Source organism: Brassica napus, chromosome C3 (genome assembly GCF_020379485.1).
Source record: "Brassica napus cultivar Da-Ae chromosome C3, Da-Ae, whole genome shotgun sequence".
Lineage (NCBI taxonomy): Eukaryota > Viridiplantae > Streptophyta > Magnoliopsida > Brassicales > Brassicaceae > Brassica > Brassica napus.
In genome coordinates, this window is record NC_063446.1 from 26,270,975 (window position 1) to 26,282,158 (window position 11,184).

Below are 11,184 nucleotides of genomic sequence, written 5' to 3' on the forward strand. Positions count from 1 at the left end.
AGTTTGTGAATCATGAAACCTCCCAAACTTGATTTAACAAAAACTAAATTCTAAAAAAACCATACGATGACAATGAAACTAACATTGTATTCTCATAAACAAAAGAAAACAACATAAAAAAAAGTATGTAGGTGAAGACGTGACTCTAGCAATGAAGAAGAGACTTGTTTTGCAAGTAAACTTCTCTTAACTCCAACAATAACTCAGGAGGAGATTCCTGACCTGCGTAGCTCCGCTTCCCCGTGTGCAAAGTGACATCTATCACCAAACGTACAGCTTCCTTTAGAGAATCTCTCACACATCTTCGTCTTGAAGTTGCTCCCTGGATGCGGTTTCCCTTCAGAACCAACCCCACCACCACCACCACCAGGTGGTCTCCTCGCTGCCGAGTTAAGCCTCCCAATAAGCTCTCTAACCATCACGCTCGCCTCGTTTATCAGCTCAAACGTTCCTTCAAGCTCAATGTTCTTCAGGTTGGGGTCTCTCTCGTGATCTTGAATCGTTAACTTCGCCCCAGTTTGACGATATATCTGTTTAGAACTGACTCCACCTTTTCCAATGATTGCGCCTGCCAATGAAGCATCCACGCTGATTTTTGCAGTGGCCGAGGCACCAAAGCTAGAGACGTGGCCAGGACCAGAGTCTCCTCTCCCTGAGAATCTCCCTTGCATGTTTCTTGAAACTTGAGGCATGGGTGGAGCCATGTTTGTCAGCTGTGCTACAGCATTGTATCCTCCGGGGACATAATGCGAGAAATGGCAGTTCTCTCCAAAAGGACAGCCAGAAGTGCTGCACAACAGAAGCAGAATAAAATACATCAGAGAGTTTAAACTTAAGAACCAATCGCTTTAACATGACACAAGAGAACAAACGGTTAATACACAAGGCGGTAACGTTTAGTGTGTAAAATACAGACAAGGTTTGGGTTGATTGTGAGTACGAACAAATGAGTTAAATGTTTCTAAAATTATAATCCGGATGCGTTTTATCCGTTTCTAGTGAGAATCATTTCAATTAGATTGATTTTTTTTGAAAAAGAAACTTGTTTAGCATGAATGATGATGTTACCTGTAATAACAACTGACTATTTCATTAGCATACAGTTTTACTTGTTAATCTCAATTGCAGATAAAATAGCAATTTTTTTAATATTAATCCAGTTAAGAAAAAAAAAAGAGGATTAATAAGTAACCTGAAATATTTAGTGCATGGCTTCGATTTGCTTCCTAAACCAGTTGATTCCATCTCTGTTCCAAACATTTTTAAGTGTCGTTTATTTAGTTAAGAATTTTCTGAAGCTCAATCATACATTATCATTCATATATATGAAATTTGAGACTTCAAAAATCAAAGCTTCATGATATTCTGTAAATTTTCAGGATTATTTATTTACCAACAAATAAGACACAGGAAAAGGCTTGTTCAAATCAAGCAGCCCCGGTTATAAGATGTTAACTAGCTTAAACTTAAAACTCATCAAGAAACTGTGAATAAAAACATAAACTTGGGATGTTACTAAACTGTGCAGTTAATACTGCAATCTCTCGCTAATTAGACAAGATAAGTGAGAAGTAAATAAGAGGAAAAAGACATCACCAAAACACAGCAGTGAGAAAGAAAGACAGCAAAACAACAAAAAAAAAAAAAAAACGTAGCTAAAATCAAATCCAATTGATCCAAAAGAAAAGATTATTTATCAAGCAATAAAGATCTCAAGTTTCAGACTTTATGAGAGTTAGTGAAGTACAAAAAAAAAACTGAAAAGAATGATATATATATATATATAATTCAAGAGGTAGCTAACCTTGCTTAGACTTCTTAAACCCGGCGCCGTTGGAGTTAGCTTCAGGCCGTCCTCTCTTAAGAGTATCCATGGCAAAAAAAAAAAAAGAAGTACAGATCCGAAATAGAAACCCTTTCTTTAGTGTATTATTATGTCTAAGGAAGGTAAACGGGTCAACAACATCGCTTCCTGCGTGTTCTATTATTTGACGACATCCAACCAATCCTCCTCTCCTCTGTCTTCCCTTCTCAACTCCGACGACGAATAGCAAATCGCATCATCATCATCATCATCCCTTCAATCTCCACGGCGTTTCTCCTTCTCTCTCAGGTATGATGAAACTGCTGGGGGCTAATCTTAACCTTAATCCCTTCTTGTGTGTGTGGTAAGATATGTCAACTACTACTTTGGAACCTGAATACCTTTCAAATCTCCCTCCCTAGGGGGGATTACAACGGAATCATCGCCAACAAACTGGTGTCGAATCTCATCACCATCATCATCTTCTCAACTTTGAGATGATTTGGATTGGATTCATCAAGCACCATGGCTACAACTGTTTCCTGTAAGTCACATATTGGCTTCCTTTGTTTATTACAAATGATTAGCTCCTACGGCTGTTCTGAATGCATTCTTAGCTCCTTCTTCAAATCTTACAACATACATCTACCAATCTTTCCATTAGATAAGGGACTTTTGTTTTTGATTTTGTAATCTGTGTAATGCTATGTTTGGTTCACCGTATCAACTATTTGCACACACACAAAAAAAACAAAACAATAACAAGATTACATAAACTGTATGCATTTTGATGGCACGTCTGATTACCCCTTTGGAGGTGGACTAACATAGTCACAGGTTAAACTTCTCTAAAACCAAAATATCTTGTGTGCTTACAAACAGAATCCTACTACTTCTCAACCCTAACAATTTTTTTTTCATACATTTTTTTGGTAAACCATAACTTAAAACGAAGAAAGACTAACTCGTTTCCATCTTCTGAGATGCTGACCTGACCTCTCATGCCATTTCTTTTTTCAGATGAGCGCAATGTTTCTTTTTATGAATCCAGAGTCCTTGGCGACCAAACATCATAAGTTTACATACAGCTTTTCCATCACCCCTGTTGCATTGCATGGTCATGCGTATATGGTGGATCTCCATCTGGTGGTAGTAAACCATATTAGTCAAATCATGTTTTGCAATAGATAAGCATAGTCAAAAGTTCCAGAACAAGTCTCTTATTTAAGCTATTCATGTATTTTCAGGTTAGAGACTATTGTAAGTGTAGTTACACGCTGAGCAAAGTATGTGATAACATTTTAATTTGGGGGATTACGTTTGTAATTAACCTTAATACAAGACTATTCTGAGATTGCAAATAAAACGAAACACTGCTTTTGCTATTATTACCAATTTCACCATCAGAAGTATCAGCAAGCCTTGCAATGGCAGCCATAAGCGCCTGTTCATGTTCCTGCCATCACACAACTTTGTGTTATTTGCCTCAGAATCACAACATCAAACCACTCACAATAGCCAATAGCCATTAGTCTCAGACCTTGAGCATTTTCTTTGCCTTGCCAAGCTCAAAAGGATCAGGATGAGTAGCATCGAAAACTCTCTCCACCTAGAAAAACGCCTCGACTTTGGATCAGCAGTTGATGTTAATGGACACAACAGATAAAAAAAAAAAAAACTAACCTCCTTCACAAGCAAGTCTGTGTTGAATAGTTCAATATCATCACCACCACCATTCTGATGTGTTGGTGGTGGTAAAAATTCTCTTCTCGGTTGATGAATTCTTGGTCCTCTCCCTCTACCAAAATGGCTTTGGTTTATTCGGTTCCCACGGATTGATCCACTTCCAAGTCCAGCATTTAAAGTTACCCCACTCTCCTCTCCCTCCCACCTTATATCTTCCGGTGGTATCTACAAAAAAAAAATAATGGCAGCTCCTATCAAAGATCCTCATCATGTTAGACAGAAATGGATGGTAACCATAAACATGTCAAGCTTACCTCCTTGAGATCAACCCATTCCCACGTTTCATTTATTGCGTTTATATCATACACCAACGCATGCCGACCCTGTGAGAAATAAAACAAGTCAATAAACTGCAAAGACACTTGAACCAAATGTTCAAATGTTAATACCTCAACTGCGTTGTACTGGGTTATAATTGCTTCATAAAAGTGGTTGTCTTCAGGCCACTTTGTCCACACTTTTCTTCCGATAAGAGCTTCGGCAGATCCATCTCCTGCTATGCCACCGGATACAACACGGCTATTGAATGACCTATTTCCAGCTGGACCAATTGATGGATGATACTGCATGCATATCACCACCGGTTAATTGATCAAGAACATAGAGAAAAACAGAAGAAATCACACTTACGACTAAAAGAGACTGCTTACAGATGGGAATGTCTTCTGCTTCTTCCGGGAAGCTGAGAAAGTTGGACTAGGGACAACATCAAAACCCTGACTAGCTGCATGTCTAGAAGCAACTTGGCTTCCGCCTCCCTGTCTCCAATCTCTGGTACAGTTCCAATGTACAACATATTAAAACAAACGGAAACCATGATAAATTTACTAATTTGTATTTGGTGTCTGCAGATAAACAATCTGACCTTATCCGTTGGATAGTATCGTCCTTATTAACTCTGCTCAGAAGCTCTCGATGCTCGTCATCAGATACTCTCAATTCTTTGCGCAACTCTGTTATCAAGCTTTCTTTATCCTAAAATGCGTAAATGGAACAGAATCCATAATAAGACTGACAGAACATAAAGTAACCTAGTCAACCCAAAAGGTGATAGAGACAGTACCCAAGAAATAGCATCAGACTGCGCTTTAAAGGCCCTTAAAACAGCGGTATAAGCTTCCTGCTCAAGTTGATGAATTTGTGCCTCCATACCACTATGTAGTTTAGTAAAACAACTTTGAGGCCACCCAAAAGATAATTTCACAAGAACAAAAAGGCTGCAACAATGTAAAGAGCATACCGCAAGTTCACCTAATTCAATAAAGCTAGACACTTTTCTCAAAACCCTAAAACCCTATCCTCGGCTAACCATTCCCTAAACCCTAATCTTAACATTCCGCGCCTAAAACTAGCTGCAACAGTAGGTTAGCTGCAACGCCTAAGAGGAGGGTTCATCGTCGAACGCCTAAGGCTCTAATTGCTCGAAGAGGTTCAAATGCGGGGCGAAAACGTTATACATACCTCTGTTTTCAGAAGCTTGAAGGGAAAACCCACAAAGAGGGCTTTTGTTCTTCACAGATTCAGATACGAAACCCTAGAAAACTCGAATCGAAACTTGACCCGCAAAAAGCAATTGGTGGGGGTTAGGTTCGATGAAATAACGGAATTGGAACGAGAAAAAGGAAACGATCTTTGCTTTCCCTCTCGAGAAATGCGATTTTTTGAAAGCGAAGGAAGGGGGCACAGAGCTACGATCGATTTCGCCGGGGCTCGGATGGGATTGTGTCTCCTTCGCCGAACAGTCGTTTTAAAGGCGAAACGACGCGTTTTGGAAATAAGAAGTTATAAGGCCCATTAAGAAAAGCAACTCCGGCCCATGTAGCCCAATATGACATTCACTATGAAGTCCCACCATTACCTGATTTTGAAAACATCTCAACTTTCTTAATATTCACTTGATAATTAACACATTATCATACAGATAAATGCTTAATTATTCACACCACTAAACCAAATTATAACAGCGGGGGGTCCCATAAAAAGACATAAGTTGTGAGACGCAGATGGAGTTTGTGTTCTGTAATGTTGAGTCACCATGACTCCTTCCAGTCTACTCTATCGAGACCGTCCACTATCGCCTTGCGAAACTCATCATTGTGCAGTATAAAAGAGGACACGTGTCCACCTCTAACCCATCTCACTTCTGAACCAGGCCACGCCTTCTGAAGCGCCAACACAGAGTGCTTCGGTATGTATCCATCGTCCTATACACAATCACACAAAATCATCATCAGAAATGTGTCGTGAGTTATGGGTTGATTTGTCTACTTACAGTTGCAGCAACAAAGATGACAGCTTCGGGGTTTTTGGGGACAGGGAAGCGAGTGACATCTGTGAGGGAGAGAACAGTTCTCATCCTCTCTCTCACTTCATCAAGTGTCATTGTGATCTTCTGTGCTGCGAGTTCTTCCCTTAGTGCCTCCCAAGCGGTTCCATACTTTAGTATTCCTTCGCAGAAGGCAACGACTGCAGAGTGCGGAGATAGGAAGGGAAGTGTTGCAACTGGTGTTGGATGAAGTGATCCCACCATCGATGCATGTACTCCTCCTTTAACATGTACACAACACTTCAGATTTCAGTTAAGCTAAGCAAAAAAAAAAAAGGTCAGTAAATGCATAAAGATGCAATTAAAAATTAGTTTAGGCTGCTGCGCCTAAGCGTCATCGGTTATAATCAAAATGAGTTTCTTAATATCCGATTAGTTTAAAAATTAAACCATTCTATCAGTCAAATTGTTGTAAATTTGTTTAACCAAACAGTAATGTTCATGCAAATCCATAGTTTTGTCTAATTTCACTGTTTTGTGTATCTAATTTTTATAATCATAAAAACAATTTTATAATTAGACACAAAAACTAAAATATCTAATATAAATGTAAAATATATCAATATTACTTAAAGGCTTAAAGCCTAGGCGCCGAATAATCCGCCTAGTGAGTGGTTACTTAATCCTCTATAAAACTTCTAGTTACCATTTAGCAATTTCATGAACATTGGATGCAATCACCTAGGTCCCTCATGGGTGCAGTTTGTAGACATGGCTCTGAGGGTGCAGGTGCCTATAAATAGTTCATCCAACTTAACCCAATGCAATAGCTCACAAGTTAGTTAATAACTTACCCATACTAAGCCCACAAACACCCATCTTTCCAAAGCCTTCCTCCACATCTAGCCAGTGAATAAGACTGCGAGACTCTTCAATCGTTGCCCTCCCTAGTAAAAGCAGATCACTAACACAGAGGAGCCTCGCTCCACGTTGTAGAAAAGGACGCCTTCGTCCATAGAAAGGGCTGCAGTGGCATTATCTAATGTTTGATCAAAAGAAATGGCAAAAGCTTCAAAGGCGGTCATAACGAAAAGCTGAAAAAAGTCTCTCGCTCTCTCTAATTTACCTTTCCAGCACCATTGTCGCAATGTTTTGCTTCACCAAAGGTCCACCCAGACGCAATCTCCTGTCATATGTATGATCACCTGTGCCTAAAAACAATGCCAAAGCATTATCACCAAGCTCTAGTAATCTCAAGCATTAAAAACTGGTGTGCACAAATCAAGATTAAGATCATATAACTAGTTTTAACACTATGGAACATGTTCCCATGTGAATAAACAATCATACTTGAAAGGTTTGAATTATCTACAAGAAGCAAGTAAAAAAAAGCCACACAACTGCTATGCATAAATCAAGACATAAAACAAGCCATTACACCATAGAGCACATCAACTAGTTATATGGCTATGGACTCTGTTTCTACGTGAACAAAGAATCATACTTGAATGGTTTTAACAATCTTCTGCAAGCAAGTAAAAAACCACAACTGGTGTGCACAAATCAAGATTACATAAACAACCAGAAAAGCTATTAGAGCACAATAACTAGTTGACTATGGAATCTGTTTCCATGTGAATAAAGAATCATACTCGAACAATTTGAATCATCTACGTTCTACAATCAAGATCACATAAACAGCTAAACATTCCATTACAACATAGAACACAGCAACTAGTTCTATAACCATGGTCTCTGTTTCCATGTGCATAAAGGATCCGACTTTAACACGAGAATCTGTTAAAGGACCTACCTGCGAGATGAACAACACATGACATCTTCTGGGGAGGAACGTCTTTAGGTACAAGCCAAGCGACTCTCGCGGTACGAGACTCGGGAGGCAGAGCAGCGGTAAGCTCGTCGTCGCAGGGAGTCTGGAAAACGCCTTCTCTGAGACGAGCGGTCTTCGTCTCCCAGACGGTTCTCCACACAGGACGGACCAACGGTGGTGGCGGACAGTTATGGCCTTCGAGATACATGGGGAAGAGCTGTTTAGCCATCCGCTCGAGGAGCTCTAGCTTGGGACCACCCCATCCTCGCGAGAAGAAGGGTGGCGATATCCTCGTCCGGTGCATTAAGGCTCCGTATATGTGGTCGATTACGTAATGGAGCGTGCCCAATCTGGTTGCCATTGTTGGTGATTGATCTTTTTCGAATGTGAATTTGGATTTTGATGCTTTAGAGAGGAATCATCGGAGAGTTGACTTGGGAGTCAAGATTACGGAATTGGATGAAAGCGTTAATGTTCGGAGATTGACGGAGAAGAAGAAGATTAGGTAAGAGAAGCGTGTAGAGAGGACAAACCGGAGAGAGAGAGAGAGGCGGTGAAAATAGAAAGACCGGACAAGGGAGCGAGAGAGTTTGGTTGGTGGGCTTGTGTGTGCCACGCTGTCATTATATGGGCCCCGTTGTGTGGGTTCTGTCTTTCTTTTGAGAGAATCTTTTATCCATCCAAAAAGGTTAGCATAATTTGAAAAATAATAATAATAATAATAATTGAAAGCCCAAATTATATGAAACTAGTTGGAATCTGTTTGGGACCTCTGTTTATTGGCTGTCTTGTGTTCTTCTTCTTTTTTTTAAATGCAATGCAGCTAAAAATTGTTCAGAAAAAATGCACCTAGTAAAAGTTGTTGAATATTTAGGAGATGCAATAATATTTTAAAGTAATCTTAAGTTGACTATCTATAACTTTTTCACAATAGTTTTTTTTTTTCCTTTTATTTGTTGAAGAACCTTCGCACCATTATTATTACTTCAAGTTTTTGATTTTCCTTGTGAATAACCACAAAAATAAAATACATGTGCAACACTACAAAGGAGAGTTTATATTTACTGATGCCTTGGACACAAGAAGGAAGTATGGTTGCACTTGCACAAACAAACATAAAATTACACACGAAAGTGTACTTTGGTCCACTTAAAACATTTTGGAAGCGTCAAACGAGAATTATTCACCTACTTTCAACTTCTCTATAAATTAAACACAATCACAAACTCAAAATGATGGGTTTCTAGATAATAGTGGTATATGCAAAAAGTGAAGGCTCTTGTTTCACACTCATACTCTTCTTTCTCTACTAAACATTGGCTTATTGTTTCGTTTAAATAACGAATGTCCTAATAAAATTTATACGGAGGAACAAAAAAACAAAGAAAAAAATCGCTAGTAGAGTTACGTTTTGCCGCAACATCCACCTCTTTTGCCACTCTCCTGCTCACTCGGAATAATAATCCTAGTCCCTTTTAACAAGTTTGAATTCCCATCAGCATCATCATCAGCCGTTAATGATTTCTTGCTGATTATACGATAAATCTCTGTTAAGATAGTCAAAAACGCAGTTTCAACATTGGTAGCTTCGAGAGCAGATGTTTCCATGAAGAACAAGTTTTCTCTTTCTGCAAACTCTTGTGCGTCTTCTGTTGGGACCGCTCTTAGGCTTCCGAGGTCACATTTATTTCCTATTAGCATGATCACTATGTTTTTGTCCGCATGTCCTCTTAATTCTTCAAGCCATTTAGCCATGTGATCAAATGATTGACGTTTGGTCATGTCGTAGACCAGCATTGCCCCAACAGCTCCACGGTAGTATGCGCTTGTCACCGCCCGGTATCTGAAATAAGAGGAACGGTACCAGTTTCATAAACAAAGTTATGGTCAATCTATATATATAGCACACGAGATATCTGCGAAACCTCACATAGCCATGTTGCATTGGACATGACATATAAGAGTAGAATCATCAAACTAGCTCATGATTGTCCATAAAAGTTCAGACTTAAAAAGTAAGTGGGAAACTTATTTTCTTTCTCGTGAATAGTATTATAGTAATGACTAGCATGATTATTGGGAGGTTCTTAGGGTGGGGTTCTTAGCGGAATATAAGAACCCGTCTCTTAACTTTTAACTAAAAAAGCTAAAAACCGGTTCTTAAATAAGATACTTAAGAGCCGGTTCTTAGTTTTTTTAGTTAAAAGGTAAGAGACAGGTTTTTATATTCCGCTAATAACTCCACCCTGATTATTGGGAGGTTCTTAGACCATGATTAACCCGGGGTTCTTAGAGTGAGATTCTTAGCAGAAGTTGTTTCTTAACTTCTGCTAAGAACCCCACTCTAAGAACTCCGGGTTAATCATGCTCTTAGGGTGAGGTTCTTAGCGGAATATAAGAATCCGTCTCTTACCTTTTAACTAAAAAAAACTAAGAACCGGCTCTTAAATAACGGGTTCTTATATTCCGCTAAGAACCCCACCATAAGAACCCTCCAATAATCATGCTCCTAAGAAGCCTAAAATCAATGAGCATACTCATGTGCATAAAGTAAGAAAAGCAGTCAACGAGGAGTTGATCTATTGGTTAAAACTTTTAGATCACCTGGTTGGGTCTAAAAGGTCATATGTTCGATTTTCGTTGGGAATAGTCTGATCTTCTAAAGAGAGTTAATTCAACATGGTTTAGACCTCGAGCCTTCGGGCCAAAAAAACCCCAAGTCATTCCAAAACAAAAACGATGTGGTACGTAGGTGGAGTTATATGGTTAAGTAAAGTTCGTATGAATAATCCCATTCGATGATATCTTACAAATAATCCAGAAGATTCTAACCTAATTTTCCATATATCTACTAATACTGAATCTTATACCTGTTGCCTGATTGTTTAAGACATAGTTTCCGACAAGAAACACAAACTATTTGTGTATTTACAGATAAAAGATAAATGTCACTACCACATATTATAATATTATTCATGCATGGCAGTGTCACTCTCTCAATGAATGATTTGAGATCATAAAGCAAAAGGAAATGGAAGGTAGCAAACCTTTCTTGACCAGCCGTATCCCAAATCTGAGCTTTGACCGTTTTGTTATCGATAACAAGCGTTTTAGTTTGGAACTCAACACCGATGGTTGCTTTAGAATCAACACTAAATTCGTTCCTAGCGAACCGAGCAAGCAGCTGAGTTTTTCCAACGGCGGAATCACCGATCAACACGACTTTGAAAACATAATCGATCTTTTGGTTGTAATCTCCATACAAATTAGACATATCGATCGTTCGGTCACCTTCTTATTCACAAACAAAAACGGTTATAATAAACACGCAGATAATTGTAGATCACGTCAGATAATTGTAGATCACGACGTGAAGAGTCTTGGATTCGTGTTGCGCACATAATCTACCATGAGCAAAACAAGAAACTTAGATCAAGATGCACGTAGGAGGAGGAGTAGGAGGAGGAGGAGGACAACGATTACGAACGGTGGTTAGGCATTTGATACGTAGACAAGAGAAAGTTTCACCCTAAGCCC

General features: G+C 39.1%; 4 protein-coding genes across 4 annotated transcripts; all 4 read right to left on the reverse strand.

Moving 5' to 3' along the window:
- Window positions 1–10: 10 nt before the first annotated feature.
- On the reverse strand, window positions 11–2,448 carry LOC106397874 (zinc finger CCCH domain-containing protein 36-like). The gene is made up of 3 exons (XM_048753001.1): window positions 1,805–2,448; window positions 1,193–1,247; window positions 11–789 (listed from the first exon to the last, which is right to left on the reverse strand). Exons 1-3 carry the CDS (start codon window positions 1,872–1,874, stop codon window positions 204–206), a joined length of 711 nt encoding a protein of 236 aa, XP_048608958.1. The 5' UTR covers window positions 1,875–2,448; the 3' UTR covers window positions 11–203.
- Window positions 2,449–2,632: 184 nt separating this feature from the next.
- On the reverse strand, window positions 2,633–5,267 carry LOC106401695 (protein EMSY-LIKE 1). Its single transcript, XM_013842254.3, has 10 exons — window positions 5,012–5,267; window positions 4,614–4,704; window positions 4,416–4,525; window positions 4,201–4,321; window positions 3,940–4,113; window positions 3,805–3,873; window positions 3,488–3,715; window positions 3,345–3,413; window positions 3,197–3,260; window positions 2,633–2,947 (listed from the first exon to the last, which is right to left on the reverse strand). The coding sequence occupies exons 2-10, from the start codon at window positions 4,698–4,700 to the stop codon at window positions 2,901–2,903; spliced, it is 969 nt and encodes a 322-aa protein (XP_013697708.2). The 5' UTR covers window positions 4,701–4,704; window positions 5,012–5,267; the 3' UTR covers window positions 2,633–2,900.
- Window positions 5,268–5,412: 145 nt separating this feature from the next.
- On the reverse strand, window positions 5,413–8,225 carry LOC106401694 (protein ABHD18). Its single transcript, XM_013842253.3, has 5 exons — window positions 7,630–8,225; window positions 6,943–7,027; window positions 6,671–6,840; window positions 5,823–6,097; window positions 5,413–5,754 (listed from the first exon to the last, which is right to left on the reverse strand). Exons 1-5 carry the CDS (start codon window positions 8,006–8,008, stop codon window positions 5,581–5,583), a joined length of 1,083 nt encoding a protein of 360 aa, XP_013697707.1. The 5' UTR covers window positions 8,009–8,225; the 3' UTR covers window positions 5,413–5,580.
- A 120-nt stretch (window positions 8,226–8,345) lies between these two features.
- Window positions 8,346–10,934, reverse strand: LOC106400256 (ras-related protein RABA4d). The gene is made up of 2 exons (XM_013840631.3): window positions 10,695–10,934; window positions 8,346–9,490 (listed from the first exon to the last, which is right to left on the reverse strand). The coding sequence occupies exons 1-2, from the start codon at window positions 10,919–10,921 to the stop codon at window positions 9,052–9,054; spliced, it is 666 nt and encodes a 221-aa protein (XP_013696085.1). The 5' UTR covers window positions 10,922–10,934; the 3' UTR covers window positions 8,346–9,051.
- Window positions 10,935–11,184: the final 250 nt, after the last annotated feature.